The sequence below is a fragment of the Panthera pardus genome, unplaced genomic scaffold (assembly GCF_024362965.1).
Source record: "Panthera pardus isolate Hobbes unplaced genomic scaffold, ASM2436296v1 HiC_scaffold_22, whole genome shotgun sequence".
Lineage (NCBI taxonomy): Eukaryota > Metazoa > Chordata > Mammalia > Carnivora > Felidae > Panthera > Panthera pardus.
Genome location: NW_026526788.1, coordinates 69,046,703 through 69,073,527, shown reverse-complemented (window position 1 = coordinate 69,073,527; position 26,825 = coordinate 69,046,703). Strand labels below are relative to the sequence as shown.

The following is a 26,825-nucleotide window of genomic DNA, read 5'->3' as shown; positions in this document are numbered from 1 at the left end:
TTAAAAAAAAAAAACCAACCCAAGTGTACATATACTAACAGATTAAAAAAAAAAAATTCAGGTAGCTACCTTATTTCCTATCGTGAGACAAAGCTGTAAACAAAATAAGCCAGTAAACCTATTTAAGCCCACTCATTTCTCTGCTGGGAGAGGCTATTTCATCAAATATTCTTTTTTAAAATCCCAAGAAACAGAAGAAAAGCGAAAGATCGGCAAGTTTGTGCTTAAATTCCATTTCCTATACAGTAAATTAATATGGCCCTTTCTGCTTCACTGGAATGATTTGTGTATAAATGCTATTTGATTATACCTAGGAAAATACTTTTGATCATTCTGAATAAAGAACAATCGATACAACCATTAAAATCAAAATATTGCCTTCCCAATCACCTTTTGCCTCAAGACCGCGGAATGTTTCGTTGAAACAAAAACTGGCAAGAGAGAAACAAACAATTAAAGCTAGAGTCTTCTGTCGGCCGCCCTTGCAGCAAAGGTCAGAGGATTTTTGACTACTTCTCTCTGCCTGTTTGCTTGTGTCACTTAATGATTTGTTCATGCAGTTCGGTACATACTCAAGAAAATGCAATTCCTCAGCAGGATAAAGCATAGTTTCTGGGTGTTGTGACCTGACTCTTTGCTTAAACAAGTTCCAGAGCGTACGTTGACAAAGCGGGTGATTATTTTTTCTTCTTGGAGACGCGGCTCAAATAAAGAAAACTAAGAAAACAGAATCCCGCCAAGGAAACACTAGAGGAAAGTTGTGCAGAGGCTTTCCTAATTTATGTTTGGTCGTTTTACTGTTGACCAAAACAAATACACTGATGAGCCAATTCATTTTCGCAATCCCACGTTTCTTCATTAGTAAGGCATTTCACTTTTAATAGTGCCAAACGAATATAGAATGCAGACCATTTATTTTCTGTCAATACGAAATACACTCTGATAGCACTGAGGATAGTCTCCGAATGCACGTAAGTCAGGCTCAGCAATAACGTCTGGGCTGCAAAAATGAAGACACATCTGTAGATCTCACAAGCTGAAGGAAGAAACTATAAAGGAGTACGCTCTGAGGTCCTCAGAACCAGCTGAAATTGTTAGTCGGGGCTAGTTAACCGAAGGTTCCCCATTTTCAGTCAAACAAGCATACAAACACACCCCACTTTGTAGAAAACAGAACAAGACAAACAGCCCTGATGGAGATACAGACCTTGAGATAATACTTCTGAATTTCTCTGGAGGTGCTGATTTGAATACATATAATCATTCTCCTTAATTACATTTTTCTCTAGACATGGAATACTCAATAAACAAAACACACTGGGGGCAAGTAGGGGCAAGAGGCTCTTTCTGTAAAAACTCTTCCCTAGAGTACTCTGCACAGGGTTAGGTAGCCTAATGTGGTACACAGTAAGTCTTGCATAACAATTTGCACTTTTAATCAAACTTTTCAGAAGGCAGCAAAAATAATCAGAAAAATAAGTTTAGCCTCTTCTGCTTTCTATTTGAAGTGACCATCATTAACCTCAGTGGACAGGTCACATGCGGAGGGAAAGAGCTCTTGAAGGAGTGAGTTTTCCCAGCTTTACAACCATGGGCATTTTGCTCTCGGGCTGTCGGGTGAAGGAAAGTGCTGGCCACGGCATCCTGAACATCCTCTCTGCCTCCTCTGAGCTCTGTGACTTTCCTGGAATCAGCCTGCCAGAGATCCTAAACAGGGTAGGAAGGAACTCTATCGTAAACTGGAGCCATATTTGCAAGTGTGTATTTAAAGTAAGCTAGAGAACTTTCACAATGTCCCAAATCGAGACTGGGCAATTGCCTCTTGAGGTTGGCACCACTTCCCTTTTTATGAACAAAACAACCTCAGCAATTATGGGAAAAAAGTCAAAACCAATGTAAATAAACCGACAAGCTCGTTTATCTTTTTCACCTTAAACACTAAAAAAATATAGGTTTTCTTAAAGGCTTAAGAAAATTAAATGTTTTGTATGTTCGAAACTTATCCCCCTTTCTTCTACTTAATGTTTCTTACAAATGCTTATGGAATCACTCCCACATTAGAAATCTTGAACTCTTAAAATACTTTATGTAATTCGACGCAAATGCTTCAATCTGAAATGACAGCAGTAAATACCAGGTAGAAAAGTTCAAGGTAGGTACTGTTTAAGATAAATATTTCTCCAAATTCCAAGTTTTCATTTTTTGGAAACTAATGGAAAGACAGACCTCAAAAAAATTTCACGTGTTACACTTCCTATGTAACTTAAAGACAACTCAGTGAGCAGAAGCTGAATTTGTAACTTTTAGTCAACTGATTTCCTTTGCAACATTTGCTTTCTGAGACCAACTCAGACTGATTATTTTTTAAACACTGAATCATCAAGCTTTCTTCGAAACAGCATTAGCAGTAAAAATTTACCCCCCCGCCCAAATGAGACTCACTCTGCCATCCACAGGCATGTTTCTAGACGTGAGAGAGTTTTAAATGTGTTTTTTTCCAGATCTTTACTAAAATGCAAGGAGTTAAGTTGGCAAGGTTTATATAAACCAAAGTCATAACTCACTTGTTCTTTTGGGATAGCTCGTTCGTTCATTCATTCATTCACCCACTCTTTCATTCAATCAGATATTTCCTGAGTGTCCGTTCTGTCCCAGGAGCTAGCAGGGCACAGGGGGTATAAAGTGGAATAAGTTTTGGTCCTGGCCCTTGAGCAGCAAAGGGCTGTGGGTGCCACAGAATAAAGCAAGCAAGTATGACACTGAGCTATGAGGTGGCGCTAGAGGTGGGAGGGGAGAGTTGACATGAAAATAGACCCAGTGTTTTAGGTCTGTGATCAGGAATGCCTAGTTGGCAGCAGGACAGAGACTGGACAGACAGCACATGTGATCTCAGCGAGACTGTGCAGATGTCCAGCACCCATGGGCCAGAGTACCTCCTGTGTCTCCAAGGGTGGCGCTCAGGGACTTGGAGATCCCTTTTTGTACCTCCTCTGGGAAGCTGAGATGATAATTTGATCACTGCTTAAAAAATAAAGAAAGAAAAAAGAAAAGAAAGGAAAAAGAAGAGGAAAACCCTCTTAACGTTCTTTAGCTATTCCCTTGTGTTGGTGCCTGGAGCCCGTGTCAGGTAAGTTTTTATTAAAAAACAAACAAATAAACAAAACATCTATAATTTTAAACCACTTAACATTAAAATTGCCTACAGTTTTAAATTCTCTTCAGCTTTAGGGAAACTGAATGGATGATGCTCCTGTCCCTTAAAAGGAAAAAAAAAAGGTTTCAGGAGGGCAGGAAGACAGGTGTCACTTCACTTATACGTGTTTTGGGGCTTCTTACGTTTTGGTCCCATGTTTGAGCCCTGAAGTTAGCAGAGGTTGGGAATCAAAGTGAGAGAAAACAGAAAATATTTCTATTTGCTAATGGTATTTTGCTAGTGATAGGAATCGAAACATTTCTTCATCAAACATTTATTGAGTGCGTATTATGCACCAGGCACCAGGCTTACTGACGTGGTGACACAGAGATGAAAGCCAGTCCTCTCCCCAGGGACACACGGTCAAGTGGAGGGGATGGGTGGGGACTGACGAGTGAAACACAGCAAGGGTCTCATGGCACTGTGTGCAGACCGCTGGAGACTCGAGAAGCTCATTTTAGGCAGGACAGAGATGATTACCTTTTATTTTAAATATTCATAAGCACTCGACAATTTATTTGGGATAGTTATAGCACTTAATATGTAAAACAACACATAACTGGGACATTCGAATCATGATTACATGGATAATTCTCTGTGAAATAAAGCGAGAGGTATTGAAGCAAGAGTGTGCCAATTTAAAGAGAAAGAGTGGTAGAGGTGTTAGGCAGGTGGAGCCAGGACCAAAAGTGTGATGGTATTACTCAAACCCCTGAAGTTTGGGAAATAAGGCAGATCGGCGTGGCTAAGTCAAAAAGGATGCCGTTTTACAAGGGTTGGACTCCTCTTTGTATGTTCCCTGGCTCAAAATAAGATGCCATGAAAGAGGCACAGACTTCTAGGAGAGCCCAGGGAAGGGAAGGGCACTAACATGGGCTGGGGGATTCAGAGGGGTTTCCAGAAAGAGGAGACCAAGGATGACAAGTTATGCTGAGAACAGTATTAGGACCCTGGTATGTCGAATGGTAGAATCCTAGGTTTGGATGGAATCTCAGGCATCATCAGTTACATTATCTGTAATTAACTATAAAATACTTCTGTACAGATAGCGTGACAGATATGTGTATATTAGTTAGTCTTAATCCATGCCCTTGGGTAGTGAGTTTATAATTGAAGGGGCCTAATGGGAATACACACTTCGGGGTGTTGAGTTCACATTTAAAAGACTAACGAAAAGCCATATTCCAGAAGCAGCTACTGCAAGTGTGGCAGCTCTCTTTATCTTATTAATTAGTTACTCTTAATTAGCATAACGAATAATTATTAATGAGGGCATTAGAAATGGCACTGAGGCTCTGTGCACTGGCTAGAGGTATTGTCCTTGGCACTCCCACAGGGTGCAGGGAAAGGGCATCGAATCTAGTGACCCTGGAACGGTGCCTTCCACTCAGGATTTTCAGTGCTCTATCCATCACTCAGAGGAGTCTCTCACCTGACTCTGACTAGAAGGTTAGCCAAGTCCTTTGCTAGAATATTCTCACATCTGCCTCTAGCGATCCTTTCAGGCACACTGCTGTTCACGCCCTCTCCCATCAGGACAGAGGACAGGGACTCATTTCATCCAGAGGACAAGATGGACAGCTGTCTGTGCTCCTGTTTGTGAACACGTGTTTCTAGATGTGGCAGATTTCAGTCTGGGGTTTGCTTTCATTTTGACATATTATTTGGGAAGCAGGCATAGCCTTCAACCACCTCCAACTCATCTGTCTCCAACTGTAGCCAATGTCGACCATGAAAAACCTAGTAATCATGAAAGACCAAATTTGCTAGAGTCAGATCTAAGCTAAACTTGCTCTCTCAGAGAGGTTAAGGGATTTGCTCAAAGGCACATGGCTAGTTAGTCATAAAACTAAGCTTAGCATGCGGGACTCTTTGTTACCATCTTCCTGGTCAACCGATGGTTGTTGGCCAGGGATGCTCATCCCAATCATCTGCAGAACTTGTAAACCACGCACATGCTCAGGTCCAGCCCAGGAGAATGTGATTCTGTAGAAGATCTGGGAGTAGGGGCACAAGTTTCTATGTTTTCTAAACACCTGTGCGGGTTACATTCTGATGTACACACACAAACATACATATGAGAATCACTGGACTATCCCATGATACTGATAAATGCAAAATGTGTAATGTCTATTGCACAATTTCTATGGACCCGGCCCTGTGCCAGGTGCTTAGCATGCTCTATGTTATTTTAGTTTTAAATAATCTCTACACCCAACATGGGGCTCGAACTCATGACCCTGAGATCAGGAGTCGGATGCTCTACTGACTTAGCCAGCCAGGCGTCTCTCTATTATTTTATTTTTACAACAAATCACTGAATAAGATATCCTTAGCGCTTTACAGATGTAGAAATTCATGGTGCAAAAGTTAAGTAAACTGTCCAAAGTGACAGCTTATAAGTGGCGAGACACAGATTCCAACCCGGATTTGCCTTTCTCCACCAATCTGCTCTTAACCATGATGCCCTGTTACACATCATGGGACATAATATTGCTGGGAAAATATCTAATGCAGGGGTGAAGAAGGACAGCATAAATGAGCAAAATGGGCCAAACAGAAACTGGGGCGAACCAGAGACCACGTGTCCTTCTAAAGGGCTCTGCGTTTTGCTTGATGGCTATTCTGAATGTTTTAAGAGTAACTGTACAGAGCAACTGGAAGTCTCATACGTTGCTATGGGATGCAAAATGGGTCAGCCACTTTGGAAAGCGTTTGGAAAGGTTTCTTATAAAATTTAACATACACTCACCATATGACCCAGCAATCCGACCCATAGGTATTTACCCAAGAGAAATAAAAACCTCTGCCCACAAGAAGATATGTACACAAACGTTCATAGTGCCATATTGATATGTGTTCCAACCTGGGAGCAGCTTACGCCTTCATAAACTGGTGAGTGGATAGATAAATTATGGTGAATCCCTACTGTGGTATACACTCGGCAATTAAAACAAATGAAATACTAACACACACAATGACAGATGAATTTCAAAAGCTCTATGCTAGGTGGAAGAAGTTATACACGAAAGACAAAATACTGCGTAATTCCATTTACATAAAATTCTAGAGAAGGCCAAACTCTAGTGTCAGAAAGCAGATCAGTGGCTGCCTGTGATGGGTGAGAGAGAGGGGAACTGAGAGCTAAGGGCCCGGAAGGAACTTTCTAGAGGAAGAGCACTGCTGTGTCCTGATGTGTTGTGTGGGTTACACAACTGCATACCATGACCTGAACTCCTCAAATTCTATACTTAAAAGGTGTGATTTCTACTGTATGTAAGTAATACCTAATACCTCAATTTTTTTTAAAGAGCAGCTCATCATTTCTTTTTTTTTTTTTAATTTTTTTTAACGTTTATTTATTTTTGAGACAGAGAGAGACAGAGCATGAACGGGGGAGGGTCAGAGAGAGGGAGACACAGAATCTGAAACAGGCTCCAGGCTCTGAGCTGTCAGCACAGAGCCCGATGCGGGGCTCGAACTCATGGACCGTGAGATCATGACCTGAGCCGAAGTTGGCTGCTTAACCGACTGAGCCACCCAGGCGCCCCCTAATACCTCAATTTAAAAAACATAACTGCCAACCAACAAAAAAAAAAAAAAAAAAAAGGCAAAGGAAAAAAGTTCTGCACGTCACTTATGGCCCATAGCTTGCGGTTTTCAACCTCTGGTCTCAGTAGAGAGATTCCGTTTTAGATTCCTGAGGAAACACAACAGATGACAAAAAGTCATCCATCATCCTCCCCGAGGCTGGGCTCAGGAAAAATGGTGAAGCTTGCGTTCATCCCCTTCCTCCATTTCTCCTCCTCCATCAGGTGCAGAACGCTTCCATGCTGCCCCCTGGCTGTTCAGCACCTCCTACCACGGCACCCAGCTCCCATCTCCTTCTGGGGCACCTCTAAAACCACCCTGCCTTTCAGCCCTTCAGCCCTCCTCCCAACCTCTTTGACTCAAAGACTGTTCCTCAGTGCTCTGTGCAAGGCAGAGACAAAACCTGGCTAACACATCACCAAGTAGGTGCCACCATCAACACTGATTAATTCACCATGTAGGTACAAGCATTTGACAAAGACGATGCATGGAACCCTAAGTTGAATGTTCTTTCCTTTTAGATAGTTACAGAATGCTTTGGGAAAAGGAGGCTATTTCTGGAACCCTCCACATTCATCTCTACCAGAGAGTGGCCAGCCTGTTTGTTTATACATATGCTTTGTCACAATATTATCATGAAACACCTTCAAATGAATATACGCAAGAGGTCTGTGTGGATAGTATAGAAGTTATATGCGATGATCATACACAATTATCAAACTCATAGCGCTCTTAAATATCAGGCTGAGGAACTCTAAGACACAGTAGAGTGAGCCCTTCTGTTTTCTGAAAAACCAGTGAATGCCAACCCTATGCGGCTGGGCTTTCCTGAACCTCTGTGAATGTCCTAATAACTTGATTAAAAACGAGAAGGTGACAATAATATCCGATTGACTACAGTAACACAAGCTATCATGTTAAGTTTAAAAGAAAAAAAGGCAGAGGGACTTAAAATTTGTATTAATGCCACATAAAGGAAAATGTTAACATATGAATAAATACTAAAACAAAAAAAGGAAGAAAAGATCATTGTGGGTGTATTATCAGTGATTTTTCTCCCTTTTCTTTTTAAAAATGTTGCTTTCTTTTGGGGCGCCTGGGCGGCTCAGGTGGTTAAGCGTCCAACTCTTAATCTTGGCTCAGGTCATGATCTCTTGGTCATGAGACAGAGCCCCACATTCAGCTCTGCACAGACAGCATGGAACCTGCTTAAGATTCTCTCTCCCTCTCTCTGTCCCTCCCCTGATTGCGTGACGCTCGCGCACACATGCACGTTTTCTCTCTCTCTCTCTCTCTCTCTGTCAAAATAAATAAATAAACTTAAAACATATTGTTTTCTTTTGCTTTGATAATACTATCTGTGTAATAAACCCACATCAGAAGAGGAAAAAGAAATCACCCAGACTGGATCACAGCCAGCACGGTGTGCTGACCTGTCACCCATGAACTAATGTCTGTGTTGACTGTCCACACTTCTTTCTCCTTATAAACTTGAGGCCGAGGGATTTTGGTAGTAGAAACATACCAGTCACATGCAAGTATTTTATCCACCCTTTAGTCATGCTGATGAGGACAGCCACTTCTTTCAAGGCTGTCTGCTAAGGATCCCCATTTGCAAGTGGAAATAATAAAATCCAGAGAACTGATTAATAAAGCAGCTGTGTACCTAGAAAGAACCCCAGCTCCGGATTTGACTTTGACTTGGAAAATTTTTTTCAATGATATCTTGACAAGACACGTGGTTAATACCTTTTCCCCCCAAGCAAAAACTGGATTAAAAATTTCAAGTCCTATGAAAGCAAAATTGTTGCTTTAAAAGCAAATAAGCAAGCGGACAAACAAAAAAAAGGTAGTATCATGGCCAGGCCAGTTGCAGTCAATGTTGTTAAGTTTGATTTCAGCCCTTCCAGACTCTGACATGTGACCTCCTAAGATCCTCCAGGATCCGCCTCTGCTCTGCTCCCGTATTGACCTACTTCTAGGGAAGAATCTGATTATGTCACATGCAGAGCTGAGAGAACAGGTTACAATAGTGCCCACACAGCCTCTAAAGAGACAACCAAGTCTAATGATTAAGAGAACACGCTCCGTAGGGAGGATTTGGGGGCACTGGCTCCGGATGGCATTTTTGATGGCATGGGACTCCTAAAGAAAAAGCCTACCTTTTGGTGGAGGTCTATTCTGCCTACACACATAGCCACCTGTACTTGTAACACCTTTCTAAATCCTTAGGAAAACATGGGAAGTAGGCATGTTCAGGAGGAAATAACCCATGAGACAAAACTTATTAATGGGCTACATGACAACTAGGGAAGAACATGGTCTTTTCAGAAGGTTCGTTCTGCCTAGAGCACATAGTAGGTGTTCAATAAGGAATAATGATGGTGAAAAAGGTGCACCGTAGGTTTTCAGGCCATTGTGATTTTGCCAAGCTTTTATCTCCTCAGTGGAGGGGAGGGTAAAAATGGGAAGCAGATGACAGTTGGGCACAACTGTGAACATGTTGTGAGATGACCCACATTCTACTGTTGAAAGGGGAACATCAGAAAATGAAAGGCAAAAGTCATAAAGTTGACAATGTAGAGCTGATTTGAATTATCTGCCATACCTGCCTTGCAAGATGCTACCTCCCTGTTCGTGCTGTTTCTTTAGCCTGGAATCCCTTTTAACTTTGCCGAGGCAAATGTTACCCTTCCTTCAAGGGCCATGCCATCCATGAAACTCACCCGGATTACTCCAAGCTGCCGGTGATCTCCAGACTCCAGGAACTGTGCACTGAGGTCTGTGATCACCAAACATCTTGAGTTAGCCCTTCTTCTGCCCTCCTTATCTCTTTCCGACTAGGGTGTGGGTTTTCTGAAGGCAAGAGTCATCTTGATACATCCTTACATACCCAGGAAACCTCTTTTCACGTATTTGTGGAGTGAATTACCATTTTCCTAATAAATGGTTCCCAGGATAGGAGCATTAATAGGGGAAATCGGTTCCTGTAGGTAAGTAGTCTTTATCGCTGGAGATTCGAGTTTTCCCCAAGAGGGACAGAGAAAGGAAATGAGGAGTAAGGAAATGCGTGAGGATGCCTGGCTTACAGTAGACAGGCTTGTGTGAGGCTGTCATGATGGCCAGCACAGGCAAACAGGCCTTGTCTTCAGGATGCATCAGTAGACGCCATCAGTGAATAGAGATGCCACGGTGGACTTTATCCAGGCAGTATTTGGAATGACCCCCTAAATCATGCCTCACTATATTACCGAGAGGGACACTTAAACCTCAAAGAAGATTCATCTAAAGAAACTGGCACGTGGGATTTCATTTTCCCTAAGGCTTCCGTGCCTTATGTAGTAAATCATCAATAATTAAATAGCAACAGTTAAAACAAGACCACCCAGGCATACAGGCCCAAGGGTTGAGCTACAGAAATGGTCCCCTTATCTAGGGCAATTTTAAAGATCACTCACAGTTTCCAGTTTAAAATGGTGCCTGGTTGATGGCTCCTGATGTTGCATCTATCAAAGGACCCATTAAATTGGGATGGAAAAATACGAGATGATAATTTACAACACCAAAACTGACATCACAAATTGCCAGAGCCTGGAAGGATTTTTCTACCACTATTAAAAAAAAAAAAAAAAATGAATTGGGCTGAAAAATGTAAGCAGTAGTCCACCCTCCACAAAGTCTGCTACTAGGTGAAAAATGCAACGTCTGTAACAAGCAGAAACTGAGCAGTTGTCTCTCTCATGAGTGGATGCTGCGATTTAGGAGGTATTTGGGCTGTCGTATTCATTCCTCTTCCTCCACGTTCCGCACCTTGTTTCTCTTCTACAGCCAGTAAGAAACTAGAGTTCCCAGGGAAACAATAAATCAACATTGAATGGCAGTAGGAAAGGTATGGTGTAAGGTGCTGAACCCTGGGAAGTGTGGCCTTCCGAAGTACAGTGTGCCTATATCTGGTGGTGGAGGAGATCGCAGTTGAGCATCCACACACTAGACATTTTTTCATCCCAGAGTCATGGAGTTGGGGAAAGAGGAATTCCCATTTCATTCCCATAAAGACAGTCCCGACAAAAAGGACTATCTTTAGACAGAGCTGAGCATATAAAGCTGCCATCCACTTGCAGATCCAAGAGAGGGTTGGTTTTAAAAAGTAACCAAACCACACAAAAACTCACAACAACACGAGGACAATGGAAAAAAAGATCCTACAAAACAAGGGAAAGAAAATGAGACCTTAAGGTTCAGAGGAAGAACGTGATTCTTCATATACATCCGAATCATATACTTATCCTGAAAAAGTTACTTGAAGAAATATCCCCACTGACTACAAAATTAGATCAAGGGTGGCAAAGTCACCAATGAGAGATAAACACTGATTCTCTTCAAGGATGCCACCCCAAGAAATTAATACACTCTATGAACGCAGACACATAGCATCAGTGTATAGCAGGAGTCGGGAGTCGGAAAACACCTCCATGTTTGGGGCGCCTGGGTGGCTCAGTCGGTTAAGTGTCCAACTCTTGCTTTCAGCTCAGGTTCATCTCATGGTCTGTGCATTTGAGCGTCACATCGGGCTTTGCACTGACAGCGCAGAGCCTGCTTGGGAATCTCTCTCTCCCTCCCTCTCTGCCCCTCCCCAACTCTCTCACTCTCTCAAAATAAATGAATAAACTTTAAAAAAAAAAAGTTTGAAAATCTTAAAAAAAAAAAAAAAGAAAAAAATCTCCATGTTTAACGTAAAGGAAATAATCCTATGAGAGAATATTATACCACTGTTATAAATAAGGATTACAGAGTTTTTTATGGCATGGGAAAATGCTTTTAATATAATCTTAATGTATAGAGTGGGATACAAAATTGTGAATGTTGTATGACCTCAATGACAGAAATAAAATACATGGGAAAATACATAGAAAAAGCTTGGAATGAAATATGCCAAAACCTTAGAGTTCCTATGTTTTTACCAGTGTGATTATGGATGACTTTCTCCCTATTTCTTGATAAATTTCTTTCTCTACAAAATAAGGGGCTTAAAAAAAAAAAACTTTTATTACTAGGAAATACTTTTTTTAATTAGGAAAAAAATATAAATATGTGAAGACAATGTGGAAACAGAAATATGTGTAAGATACAATATCAAGTGAGCAAAGCATAGAATATTATACATAGATCATGACTGAAAAACTGCCAGGGAACATCTGCATCAAAGAAGGTAGTTTGTTTCAAGGTGGGGGGCTAAAAATGATTTTTTATTTAAAAAAATTACCTTTATTATTACTAGTTTGTGTTTTACAGCAAAAATGTAATTTAAAAAGAGTGCCCCGGGGGCGCCTGGGTGGCTCAGCAGGTTAGGCATCTGACTCTTGATTTTGGCTCTGGTCATGATCTGAGGGTTCGTGAGTTAGGGATTGGTTAGGGCTTTGGATTGGCTCTGTGATGACAGTGCAGAGCCTGCTTGGGATTCTCTCTCACCTTCTGTCTCTGCCCCTCTCCTGCTTGTGCCTGTGTTCTCCCTCTCTCTCAAAATAAATAAATAAACTTAAAAAAAATAAAAAGAGTGCCCCAAATAAAATACGTTAGCTACATCCTCAGTGTGGCAGCATTACAGAAAAGAAATCTCTGAGACCAGCAACTACTTTCTAGCCACAGTTTCCCAAAGACCACTCAGGTTCACTTTCATGTACCAACCGATGACCGTTACTACAGCTTAGGCTAAGCCCTTGGCTTATACTCTATGGATAGAATGCTCATGAATATTTGGTGATGAACAAACACATGAAAGAAGAAAAGCCTATTCCACTTTATAGACACAGCCTTTGGTAAAGAAAAAAAAAAAAAGATTCTTTACATTCATTCAGTTTTTACAGTATCTCCAATGTTGAAAACTACAAGGATGCTTTGCTTCAGGAACACTCATTCATTCATCATAGATTACATGCTCCATGGAAATCCAGTTGGAGCCAAAACCTGGTGCCATATTTTTATTTCTCTTTTTCCATTTCAAAAGAAAAAGCTGTAGTTAATTCTAATTTTCCTGCAGGCAGAAGGAAGGGGAACTTTTTATGTATGTGAAAGAATGGCACCCCCCCAGCCACCTGAGGACAGTTCCTCCCAGGAACACCTGTTTGCTCCAATTGAAGCCTGTCCAAATTGAGTCCTGGGGATCGGAAGCTTGCTCTTCAAATGTCCCACCATTCTACAATATTTATTCCCCACCTGTCTGATGGCCGTGATAGCTTGGGAATGCTCCAGCCAGGGAAAGCTGTTTCTTGGCCCTGACATGGCAGAGCTAACAGCAGCTAATGTTCACCCAGAATCTGGTCTGAATCCAGTTGCCCCAGAGTTTAAAAATGCCTTTTTTGCCCCCTCCTTCTCCTTTTCATAGTCTACCAGGCTTAGCAAAAGTTCTTAAGGAGGAAGAGGTAAATAATTTTTCATCTTCATACCAACGCATTGCAAAACCAAGTTATACCTTTCACTCTTTGTCTGTGAAATCTGACTTTTGGGTTTTCCACTCCTAGTCATATTAAATAGCTGCCCAATACTAAAAATGAAGATTAGTAAATTATTTTCTCCAATAAGAGAACTATTAAAACCCAGAAGGTAAAATTTAATAAAGACGATCTAGACACATAATTTAACATGTAACTCAGGGAAAGAAAAAGATGCCCACATCAAACTCCAATTATAGTAGTGAAATAATGTATTATTTAAAAAATCCTAGCCATGAGAAAACTGTACATTTGAAAAGCTTACATAAAGCCTTCTAAAATAAGAGACCTTTTATCTCTTCCACATCCATGAGCTTGAAAATACTTTATCTATGCAATTTCAAGGCACATAAAAACCTCAGTGAATAAATAAAATGTTCTTTTTTTCCTTTATACAGAAGCTTTAAAAATTATCCATATAAATAGCTTGGCCTTGAACAAACAGATTAAAAGACCTAACAGGCTATGGTTTCAGATCATGTATACAGAACAGAGAATGAATGCTTTTCTTTATTGGCTGTGCAAGTTTCCTACTAACTAAATTTCTAGAAGCCCATTTGATGAGAAAGATTTAATTGGAATATGTGAAAAAAGTCAGCATTTTAAAGTGACATGCTTTATTATTTTATCAAATAATTAATATACCAAATAAAATAGTCATTGCACTCTGCCAAGTCTTTGCATCTACTTGTGGAATTTCAAAGGTTGTAAAATTTTATAAATATGTGATTTTAGCCAAGTGCATGAAAATCTTCAATATCTTTCTAAAACTGGGGTGTCACACGTGAAGAGGTTTTTCACGAGTGTCTAGAAACAGGATTGTTTAGGTGATTTCAAGCTCACCTTAGCTGCTTGAAGAAAATCTTAAACTTCGTTGCAACTAAAAACAATTCTCACTACATCTTTGGATCATAATTACTTTATCAAAGAGCACAGTTACAGGTTGTTGGTTAACTTCCCACGTGCCCTGAACATGCTGGTAGCCGAACACCGGCCCAGAACATTCTAACTCTGTTGCTGGGAGTTACAACCTTAGAGCTGCCATGGAAAGGGAAACAGCAAACCCCACATGTGGGTTGAGAATCAGGTAGTAATTTTCAGACCCAGACACCTGCCACCTCCTCTATAAAGTCTCCCAGGGATTTCTCTTTTCTGTCACCACCTACTACATTTACCTCTCAGTTACCATACAGCACAAGTTACTATGTATTGTTGTTTCTAAAAGATACTGAACTCCCTGCGACTAGAGTTCTGAGTCTGTTGAATCTCCAGTGTTAACATATTCCCTTTACACGGTAAACATTAAATATTTGCTTTTGAAGATGTTCTGTTGCTGTTACTGCTAAAATGCTGCTAAGAACATGGCTTCTGTGACTAAAACCAGGATATGGGACCAAGTTCTGCCCCATCTGGGTGGAATGACCTTGGGCAAGACTCAACTATGGCAGGAGTCAATTATCTGTAACATAAGGATAACAGTGACAATACCAATCCACAGAGTTCTTTCCAAGATTACATTACATGAAATAATGTATGTGAATGGGCCTTATAAATCATAAGGCCATACATAAACTTTATTTGCTGTGACTATCTTTAAGGACGTATTTTTGATACATGATCTGATTTCCCGGGGAAGACATTCTATAAAGTTTCTTGTTAAATTTTGCGGAAAATTCAAAATAAGCACATCTGGTAGGTCAACACATTTCAAATATGTGAGAACAGAAAAGTAAGTGGAATTTAGTGAGGGAATTGTACACAGTTCTATTACCATGTATCATTTCTCAGTTCTTTGGAATTGGTTGTGGATTCCTGGAAATCTTGTGGAAAATTCCCAGAAAGATACATACACATGCATATGCAAACATTTTCAAGAAAATTCTGGTGGTTCAGAGACTCTGTGAAGTCCACCCCGGGATAGGGGCTGTTGCCCTGGGGCTTGAGACAGACGGTATGATTTCATGAAGAGTACTCGAGGACCCAAATTCAGACGCCTTTGGCTGATTTGGGAATTAAAAGGCTGATAGTTTTTTCTTCTTCATCATAAAATCATTAAGGCATTGGAAGTGGAAAGCAGATTTGTTTTTTTCTAGGTAAAATGTAATTTCACAGGAGACAAGAGTGCTGTTGTTAAATAAATTCCAAAGCCTCTTCAACCCTCTTTGTAAATTTTTAGTAAAATTTATCATTCTGTCATTTTCTCCACTGATACTCACACTTTAGTTCCAAAGTTCTTTACATAACTTTGCAAAGAAGTCACCAGCTTTTTAAATAGGGCATTGAGGCTTAAAAAAAATGATGATGCCTCGTCTCATTTCAGCTTCTATCTTGTCCAAAAGCGTTAGAGACAATTTAAAATGAAAATAAAGACAAATAAAAAATAAAGACAACCTCAACTAATACCAGCCACCTTGCTGGTATTTCCTAAACTTTTGTAGTTTAGGAACTGTTTTAATTATACTTTAGGATATTGAATATATTTCTTTACAGTGTTTTTTTTTTTTTTTTGGTTGTTGTTTTGTTTTGTTTTCCCCTTAAAAGCAAAGAATTCTTTCTTAATACCTAGATGACAAGGTCTCAAGATGTACACAGTTGTTTCTTATTATGGCTTCCCTGGAAAACATTTCTGGGAAAGCACAATTCCCAGCCACTTACTTTGTTTACAACAGACAAGACTGCTTGTGTGGTATAAATAGGAGTCTGTCCTTAAATGTTGTTGAAAAATAAAATGGAACCATGAAAAGGAGCCATTTCCTGCCTCAAAGGTGGCTTAAAAAAATTCTTAGCTACTTTAGGAACAGCACCAAAGCATAAATAATAATTATCAATCACCACACAATAAAAGACTAATTTTACCAAAAAAAAAAAAAAAAAAAAAAAAAAAAAAAAAGGCAGGGGGGCGGGGAGAGAGAGAGAAAGAAAAAACAACAACAAGCTGCGTATTCCAGAGATGCCCTCAGAATTGTCAGCATTGGAAGGTTCTCTTATCCCGCAAGATTATGAAACCCCTTTTTGTCCTCCTGCATTTGTGATGTATATCTATAACTCGTTCTTGTTTGTGCAGATAAGCCTTGCCTTGTCTCCCTAACTGCACTTTCAAAAGGAGCTTCACAGTCGTTTGACTTTTGATCTGGGTAGCAGCTAGCTCGACCACCTGCACTGTGCATGAGCTGCTGCTACTGAGCTGGCTTTGTCCCATCTTCCAACACAGCGAGCCTTTTAAAAGTGGTGTGTGAATACACTAATTTACAATGTGAGCGTTCAAACAAAAAAATATGGTGGCGGTGGTGGCGGTGATGGCGGCAGGGGCAGCGAGCAGAAGGGGGAGATTTGTGAAGGGAGAAGCCCCGGACACTCGCTTTAGAAAGTTCAGATATTGTTCGCTGCCTCTGGCATTTAATGAAACAGATGGCCAAAGGCCTCCCTCAACTCACAATGGAGCAGACAGTGGTGTAATGGTGCGGGGGCCTGGAATTGTAAAATGCTATTTGGTGATGGTATATGTTAATAAATAGCCATTTACAAGGGGGGCCGAGGGCTCCATTACTTGTTTATAAGGAAGGCCTAGGGCTCCTTGCTTCGAGTTAACAGCTCAAGGCTGCATTCAAAGAAGGCATTGATGGTGAAGGTGAAGTGCAGCCTTCATATTCTACATAGCGCTCAAGAAAGGCGTGTATCCTGGGGAAAAAAGGAAAAATCATAAAAGAAAAGTAATTCAAGAATGAGGTCAAATTGTGGCTCACAACCAAGGAAAATATAAGATGCTTTCCCATTGTGATTAAATAATGGACAGAAATATTGTTCTTGTGATGCGGCTTATTTTATCTTTGAATGAACATGTTTACGTGGTCACCGAAGTGCAACAGATCAAAACCTGCAGGGTTTCAACTAAATTATCCCCCGTGAACCTACACAGCAACTGTGAAACTATTCTCAGCCCTTTTTCCAAAGGTTATTCACCAATCGGGCCGATGCCAGGGTAACGTGACCCAGGGCTAAATGTGATGAGGTTCCTGACTGCAAGTAGCTTAGAGTCCAGTCCTAAGGACCGTGACAAGAGCTGGATCTACAGAAACTCCGCGTTCCCTTTAAGGTGGGGATGTGCCTGGCAACTGTCACCACCTCCCCAAAACCATTCCTTCCAGGGCCCATCTCTGTGGCAAGAAAGGTTATGCCTGACTTCAACTAAATGTTATTTTCACCTTATAAAACACTGTGAATCCTCGGACAGTGCTTTCTGCTTTGCTCTCAGAGAGGATTTTCTACCTGTCTGGATATCTGTACAGGAGTTTGTTGAAAGTCTATGCTTAGGCGGCACTTTATTTCTCTTTCACTTGGATTTCCCCCCCCCGTATTTGTTTCGGCTGTTTGCACAATGTGGTGGGGAGCTGTAGAAAATTCTTTGAGGGAGGAAGTAGGGGATAAAAAAGGTCTAGAAGAAAATTAGGAGGTGTAAGACATACAAGTACAATAGACACAACGCAAAGCAGAAGATGTTAATGCCTTGTAGGAATAAATGACTGTGAAGAATCAGACCGAAGACAGATCATTTCTGGCTGAGAGACTGATAAAGGCTTGATGGACAGAGCGGTATTCCAGGTGAGATACAGAGTACAGATAAAAGTTTATCTAGAATATTCTGAAGATACTATCTGTTGTTTTTGCTTACCCAGTTTCTATTCCCCTTTCTAGTAAAAGTTCCTGAATTCTTCTGAGGAAACTAGGCTTTGTCTATTCTCAGACCGAGTGTCCACCCCCTGCATGAGGTCCCAGGTCTAAAATGACAAATCATAGATCAATGGGATTTTTACCCAACCAGAGCGAAACTAGAACCAGGAAGACTCCATGCTATGACTCCTATTGGAACTAGTGAGGGGAAAAATGGCTACATTCAATGAGTGTCGCTGAGAGGGCTGGCAAAAACTGTCTCTATAAGAGAGACCCGTGCACAAGACAGCCAGGCTGAGAGATGGAGAGAGCAAGACCCAGTCCTGACACTGCTATCAGAACCTTAGATTCCACTGTGTTTGAAGTTGCTTCTGCCCTTGAACCATTAAGATGTATGTGGTATATGTTTCCTTTTTGTGGCTTATGGCTAGCTTGATCTGGGTTTCTGTCACTTTCATCCAGAAGATTCTTGACTATAATAGGTGAGAAAAGGAGGATATCCAGGTAGAAGTAACAGAAAAAACAAAGATATAGGATAGGTGAATAACCGGTTAGGGCTAGTTTTGGAGATGGGAGGTAATTAACTTCAGTAGAGACATGGGTCTATGCAACAGGAGTAAAGGCAAAGGAAGCGAGAATGTTTACTGAAAGACCTTCGGGGTTAGACTAAGGAGGACATGGGTCAGCGGGCAGTGGGGAACCGCAGGAGATTTCTAGGCAGAAAGGAAGCAGTGCTAGTTTTGCACTCTGCAAGATAAACTGGCCGACAGTATTTAGAAGAACCTAAGAAGGGGAGAAGAGGCATAGGGACCGACCAAGAGGCTCCCTTCTGTAAATAGTCCAAAGAGAGGGAAGGATTGAGCGCAGAGGATCTCTCTGCTCTGAGCAGTACCCTAGCGCTCTGGAGTGGTTCAAGCAGCACTGCCCGGTGACGGTCACAGACTGGGGGGTGGGGGGAGAGCGGGAGCACCAGCACTGAGACAGGCATAGTTTTATTTCTATTATTACTAAGTTTTAATTTTATAACAATTATTTGGGAGGTCTGGCAGTGGAAAAAACGATAGTTTAAACATATCCATTGGAAATTCACTGACCTAAAATAACTACTAATTATCACGTTGATTTCAGAGTTTGCCCCCAGGCTTTTTTCTTTCTTTTCTTTCTTTCTTTCTTTTTTTTTTTTTAGCAATGATGATGATGACAACAAACATTTTTGCATTTATTGAGCCCTTACTATGTAACAGACACTGTTGTGTGTACTTTACACGTATTGACTCATTTAACGCTCATAACAATTTGTGAGATAGGGACTGTTGTCTTCCTTCTTTTATAGAGGGGGAAACTGAGGCATAGAGAGTGGATTCTTGTCAAAGGTTCATAGCTAGAAAGTGGCAGGTCCAGTGTGGCCACCGAGCGTACCCCTTATCCATTGAGGCATATGCCTCTTGATGCAAATGCAGGAATTTCGTTTTGAATAGTCAAACAAAACCAGATTGCTTTCTCCAGTGAGGATAAGGCCCCAGAGATATAAGGTGAGATATACGACAAATTTCCTCGCAATGATACTTTTAGAATACTGGAGGTAAGGGAGATTATAGATTCATCTCTAGTTAAGGCCCCACAGTCTGTGGTCAAAAATAAAATAATCTTAAAGGACTCCTCAAAAACACACCCCCCTTGGACGCCATTGGTACACAACAGCTTCCCTGTCTACAAACACCAGGCCCATCTTAGCTGATGGGGTCTGGTGGGGTTTGTTCACTGCTTTCTGCTCATCTAGCAAGGCTGTCTGACTATCTGTGAGCAACAGCTGGAAAAAACAGAGAGAGACAGAGCGTGAACAGGGGAGGGGCCGAGAGATGGGGAGACACAGAATCCGAAGCAGGCTCCAGGCTCTGAGCTGTCAGCAGAGAGCCCGACGCGGGGCTTGAACTCACAAACCACGAGATCATGACCTGAGCCGAAGTTGGACGCCCAACCGAGGGAGCCACCCAGGCGCCCCTCTTTAAGAAAAAATTTGTTTACTAAACAAACAATTTTTTTTTTTTTTTTTTTGTATTTCCATTGCTTACAGATCTTGTGTTGGTATTTCTGGTATGCTTACCCTTATGGATCATTTTGATAGTACATTTAAATTTTCCAGATGTTTTACCTGTCACTCTACCAAAGCAACAAAACCATGTTTAAAATGAAAATGTGACAGCGATAGTAGGTGGCAATTACTCCCCAGACTGGCTCCAAAGTAGTTCTAACAAAAAAATACATGTAATAAATAATAACACATGAATAGTGCTTGCTAGGCCAACAGCATTTAACACTACCTGGTTTGTGTAGCTTATAGATTAGTTACAAAAGGCCTCTCACCAGTTACATGCTTTAACAAGTTACTACATGCATTCTGGAAGAATAAGCAAGAATTCACTGTTTGAAGGAAACATTGTTTTTATTTTTTAAATTCAAAAAAATTGAAAAAAATTAAAATAGTAGAGGCACACACAGGGAGCGGGTGGGAGACAGGAAATTATTTGATATTAAGGTAATCATATAGAAAAAGATGTTTTAAAACTATTACATACGCCATTTCTTTTTGTAAGCCTTTTGTCAGCCAACATAAACTTGTAGAGTGCCCTCCAAATTTATGTCAAAGGAGATCTCAAATTATAACTGTTGTATTCCCAAGATACTTTTAGAAACAAATATACTGTTACCAATAAATTATTCATTCTTCAGAGGTAAAAAAAACAAAAACAAAAAAAACCCCCAAAAAACCAGAATCATGATGTCTTTTGTTTTCTGACTGAAAATGTCAAAAACTGCTATTTTTATTTTCACTGATTGCCCACTCTGTTTGCTCTTTGACTTCCCAGTCAAATGTACAGGAAATAATACACACACAAACGTGCATATACGTGCAAGTTTATGAAGAGCAACATCTAAGCCTCTCAGTGTTATTTGTGACACCTCAAGACAACCCCAGTTGCAATAATCACATTTTGTGAGAGTCCGTGAAAAATTCATTTCTTCGGCTCCAGTCACCACACGAATAGCCATTTGTTTCATGACCATTTTCGTTATTATCTGGATAGCACTTTATTTAAAACTCTGTCTATAGGGTCAGGAAATGAGCCGTTTGTCCCTAGCCAGCTCTCTATCTTCTGTCAAGACAGAAGAAAAATTACTTTCCAGGAAATCAGCTATATCTGTGTTCTGATGTCAAGTTTCACTATCATAATTTTGAATGGGCCAATTTTCTCCTTTGCGTTCTCCTTTTTGGTAATATAGCAACGTTACAGGAAGAACAATTTATTTATTTATTTTAGTTGAATCAGCTGCTGCTTCACTAAACTAGGTATGCCTCAGTGTTTTTTGCCTGGTTAGTTCCTTTCAAAGCTTGTTTATGATTCTATAAATCTCCTACTTCTCTAAACTTTTGAAACGTACTGGTTTTATAGCTAGTTAGATGATATTTTCTATTGGTTATTTGTTTCCCTGGCACCCTTTTTAACGACCAGTAAGCATTCGCTGGAGTTAAGGAATCCTCAGAAGTTTCCTTGAGAAGGAGGTAGTTCTAGGAATTCCCACAATACGGATTCTCCAGCAGGACTGAGGGCAAGGATCGAATTGATTTCATCTGAGGATTCCCCAAGGCTTTGTTTCCAGGTGTTAAGTATTTACTGAGGAAGTGAATAAGCAGAAAGGAGAAAGGAAGGAAGGAAAGCAGGAAGGGAGAGAGAAAAGAAGGAAATAGATTTTTTTTTTTTTAACCTCATGTGATGGTAATAAAACATGAAAAAAGCATGAATGGTGGTGGCTGTCACTTACTCATTTTTACTTCCCTATCTGCTTTCAGTCCGTCTTGCAGATAACCAGGTGGGTTTATATACAGACTTTGACATTGACGGAACATCGGTCTCACCTGTCTTCACCACAGGCTAAACAAAACAAAATGACCCAAATGAGGGGCAAAGGCCATCATTCTGTATATGGAACGTTTCCGTTCCATACAGAATTGAAAGCAACCTAATTTAAAAAAATTAAAAATAATCAGCAAACTTTCCTCTAAATAAATTAATTCCTTGGTTTAGTATGTTAGTAGAATATTCTCGGTCATACACAATTCATCACATGCAAATAAATAAGCTCGTGTTATCTGGAGGTGGATGCCGACACTGCACGAGGAGCACGTTCATTCCCTTTACACACTTGTGAAGGTGACAGATGGGCGCGTGGCTTGGTATTACACCTTAACTTAAACGCAACTGCTGACGCACAACGTCGCGATGTGGTTTTGGTAACAGAATGTGATTTCTCTCTCTGAATTAAAATCTCACCAGTGCTGGAAAGGAAGTAAGTCCCTGCGAATGGGAGGGATGTAACAGAGGAAGCAAAATCAGAGTATTCTATAGGAGACTTGGGGACATAAAAGCTGGTCCCGTTTCTCTAGAGACTGTTTTTCCAGGGAATAATAAAAACAATGGAGTGAAGAAGTTGATCAAACATTTCTGCCTTTTCCCAAGACCAAAATAAACCGTATATCAGGTGGGATAAGTAATTAGGAACCAAACAAAACCACCATCTGCCTTTGGTTCCCCCGAGACTCAGTGAAGGTACAGCATTAAGAGTATCTGGATCCCTTGGCTGATACCAAGATCCTAGCTGAGTCTTGTAAAGAACACGATCGCTGCTATGCACAGGAGGGCCTCAGAGTTTCCTTGGCTCATCACAGCAAGGTGACGTCCACCTGAAGGTTTTTATTTCTATTCACTCTCTAGACAGATCCCAAAAGGAGATGAGTCAGTGATGGACTGAGTTTACCTACAAAGAGGACCCCAAGTGGGTTTCGGTGGAGTAATTTCCCTCTGTAGGCTTATGAAACAGGCGCGTTAGTATGACTGTCCTACAGAAAGCCCAGTCAAAGGTTGCAGGGCGTCTGCGCTTCACCCTCTCTAAATGACTTGCAAATTTATTCAAACACAATATGAGGAGATGCTTTATTTGCTGAAATAACTGTCTGCAGAGTCCTGCACAAAAGGGTGAGGTACATCAAGCAGAAACATGGACAGAAATACATTGGTTCAGAAACTCATAAATCCTTATTTGAATCTGCCAACCTGAAAGCCACGTAGAGCCCGCAAAAACTATTTTTCCTAAATGCTACATCTGATTAAGCCATACCATTAAATGACAGCTGAACTTTAACATTAATATGATATTATTTAAATAACCGCATGATTTTTTTTACACTAAAAATGATGAATGATTTCTGGACAGCTCAATTGACATAAACTCTTTAATGAGATTTGACAAAATGGAGACATAGGCAGAATACTCGTTACAGCTCACATCGCAGGGGCCCTCCCAGGGAAGCAATAGAGGATTTTTTTTCCTTTTTTTCATTTTTATTGTCTATAGGCACTGAACCCTTCCTCTCAATTGCCACTTCTCTGTGGATTTTGCGTTTTTCTAGGTCATTTATGTATTACTCTTAAGCAGAGGATTCAGTGGCTTATGGTGCTGAATTGGGACTGTGCCTGCAGGAAAATCAGGGGCCTGTGGAGTTAGGCCAGTGTTGGTTTGGAGTGTCCCAGGAACTTCAGGCTCAAGACCTATCAGCCTGATGGAGACCAAGCAACCCTACGACTGGGTCTTGTGCTGTCCATCACGAACACAGCAAACACACTTCTAGCGAATTCTTACGTACAGATACATGATCAGAGAAGACTTTCCTTTCTCTATATTAGTTGTCTCTATAGTGTCCATGCTAAAGGATTTCTTCTTTAAAATTCCAATTAAGCTGTTGTGGAGCGATTCTCAACCTTTCTCATTCACACTGCGAGCTACAGTTCTAAACCGAAGGCTGTGCTAGATGATAACCTTCCTTGGTAGATTCCGAACGTAAGAAAATGCCATGCTAAATACACCTACGTAAAAAATGTCTCTTTCAGAACAGTGAAAACACATTTCTCACTCCTCTCCCCCAGAAACATAGAATATAGAATATTACCCATATTCATTCACTTATTTCCGCATACTCTCCTGAATGTTTTCCATCAGTCGAAGGTTAGTCGCACACATAAAACATTAACATCTGTTCGCGCGCACATGTGAATTCATATTATTCAGATAATCTTTAAATTGTAAACATCATCTTTAAGTATATACACGATTGAAATGTTTCCCCAAACAGTGTCTCTTAAAAAAGAAATGAAAACAAGGCAACAGGGAGAGAGCAAAGCTAATACCAAGTGTGCTCATGATACTGGCAGGCCCGCATTCCTTCTAGGAGAAGGAGGCTATTGAAATAGAAAATAAAATCAGTCTGCTCCTGCCATGGGGACTTCCTCAGGCTATGAAAAAGTACTTCATGTCTAACCCTAATTTTTTCCATAGCTTGAGGTAAACCCCCTAGCTCAAACCTTCTCTCTAATCTAAGTTACTCAGTATGTGTCCCTGTCCAAACAAGAGTTAATATCAGTGCTCTGTCATTTCAAAAGGGTCTTGACACAGGGTACTAAGAGCAGAGGCTCACATGCCTGGAAAGTGCCCAGTTGCAACTAGATGAAAAACACAGTTTCAAAAAAGGGAGAGAGAGGAAGATAGGTCCCTACCTTGCTCTTACCTTCGCAACATCCCCGTCAGGACCCTGGAGCTTTTCCCCAAGTTAGCATCTGTTTCTCGAAGCTAGAAGGAGAAAAGCAGCATTAAAACAAAACAAAGTGAGACTTCATGTAGTTGGATCGTATCGAAAGTGCACTGGCAAGCAGGAGTTTTTCTCACGGATGAAAATCCAATTAATGAAAAAATACTTAAATACACTAAAATACACCTTGTTACCTACACAGTCTCTGAAAATTCTTTGATTTAGAAAATTACATGTAACAGATAATCCCAGGAGCTTTAAGCTGGATACTTGAACTGGCTATAAAAGCAAATGTCTTGCAGGCTGATAAAGTTGAATAAACATCTGGTAATTAAAATCCAATTTCGAATGTGCAAAGTCCTACAAATATAAACGGTAACGAAATGAACTAAGTGAAGATGAGACATCATTATGTTTACAGCTTTCACCCTGAAAGACTTGACATACTCCAAAATCTCCCTCATGACCTTCTCAGTAATAGAGCTAAATAAAATATCTACCTGGGGGCATTCTGGGATGGGGAAAGAAAGAGCATATTCTTTCTCCATTGCACACTCTTTTTTCTCTTCTCCTCTCACTCGACATCCCTCATCCACCCTTGCCTTTTTTATACACACTTGCATTTATGTCACTGTTACTGTCTATGCATGTGCCTTCTATGCCTTATTATTTACTGAACTTCTGAAAAAAACGGTATCACTTTTACTTACTCGTTCACGTGCTCGCTGTATCTTTTCTCTGTCGTGACTGAGGTTTTCCAACATCTCCTGGCCAATTTGCTCTATGGAAAAGGAAAGCTGGGTGACGAAAGGCAACTTTGGGTATAAGTGGGAACAACCCCCAGAAGTACCAAAATGGCGGCAGGCCCAGAGTTAATGTTCAATAACTGTACATTACATAATGGATGCATAGTTAAATTCATGTACTTGAAAAATATTTAGAAAGTATTTAATAAATTTACCTGTATATCTTAGATATGATTAGATAGGATTTACAATTCAACCTATAGAACATAACCAAAAAGGTGGTGACGATTGAGGTGATATGTCTTGCAGAAGGCCACCTTGGCATATTTGTTATCCACCGAGATGGAGAGCCCAGGTTCGGTGGTCTTCCTATCATTTTATCAACATGGAATCTAATCTTTGGTTTTGCAGGTTATAACTAATGTTGATGATTCTACTCTACCTCCCCAGCTTTATTATTGCACTGCTTTGCATAGGTAAGTGAAACTCCATTTAGAACAATCTGATTTTAATGTATTTGCCCCATGTGCACAGTCCTTGTTCTCTCAACTACTTCAGCTTATTGTCAGTGGAACTCTCTCCAGGCTTCTACTCTCTGGGAGCAAGAGCTCCTTTAGCATGTTCTCAGCCACTGTGGATACTTGAGTCACGATGAGGTGCACTTCACACATGGTTGAGGAGCTGTGTGAAGCTCAAGCTGCAGACAGAACTCCCATTTATACAGGAATAGGCAGGTTAGAACATTCGTTAAGAAGCACACTGCTGAGCTCCAACGAGGTTTTCCTCTGCCATGATCATCCCATTTGGTTGGCACTGGTTGGCTCTCCTCCTTTGACAAGACTGTAGGTATGTCCTAACCTGACAAATATGCAGCTGCCTTGAATAATTTCTTTTCCAGACTCATTCTCCATCACCTGGGAGGTACCTTAGTCTATAACAGAAGAATGACAAATCTGACTCCCTTGTAATGTTGGCAACCCACCTGACTCCAACATTCTGACAATCACATACCCATATTTCCTTTTTTTTTTCTTTTGTATTGTCTTTTCTCTTTACCCATAACCTATAACAACAGTTATCTCTGGCTTATAAATTTGTTGAGACACTCAATAAGAATCTATTACAGTGATAGCAAATAATTTAATAAAATCATTAGGAAATCACCATGGTAGTTATTTGGCTCAGCTATGTACATTAGCCAACTTTTTAGAGGGACATCCTAAAAAACTGTGGAGCAGTGGTTAGACCATATTGAGAGCTTGGGCTGGGAACTCACACTGCTCGAGCCTAATCCCCAGTGCTGACCTTGCATACATCACCTAACCTCGTTGTGCTTTAGTTCTTCATCTCTAAAATGGAAGGAAGATCATTTTATGTCATGGGGCTATGTCATGGCAAAGGTTAAATAATTCAGCTAAATTATTTAATACAGTGACTGGCCTATAATAATAAGCATTTACTGAATGATGATGATTGATATTAAAAAAACCAATGGACTG

At 40.6% G+C, this 26,825-nt stretch overlaps 1 protein-coding gene across 7 annotated transcripts in view; it reads right to left on the bottom strand.

Moving 5' to 3' along the window:
- Window positions 1-26,825, bottom strand: part of VTI1A (vesicle transport through interaction with t-SNAREs 1A) — a 358,352-nt gene that overhangs the window by 125,720 nt on the left and 205,807 nt on the right. For 5 of the 7 annotated variants that reach the window (XM_053909923.1, XM_019459445.2, XM_053909924.1 and 2 more), the window contains 2 exons: window positions 25,291-25,361; window positions 24,560-24,621 (listed from right to left, as the gene is read on the bottom strand). In XM_053909923.1, the coding sequence (XP_053765898.1) occupies window positions 24,560-24,621; window positions 25,291-25,361 (133 nt within the window). Of the gene's footprint in view, window positions 1-24,548; window positions 24,622-25,290; window positions 25,362-26,825 lie in introns of all 7 variants that reach the window. The other 2 variants (XM_019459448.2, XM_019459449.2) reach the window with 1 other exon arrangement.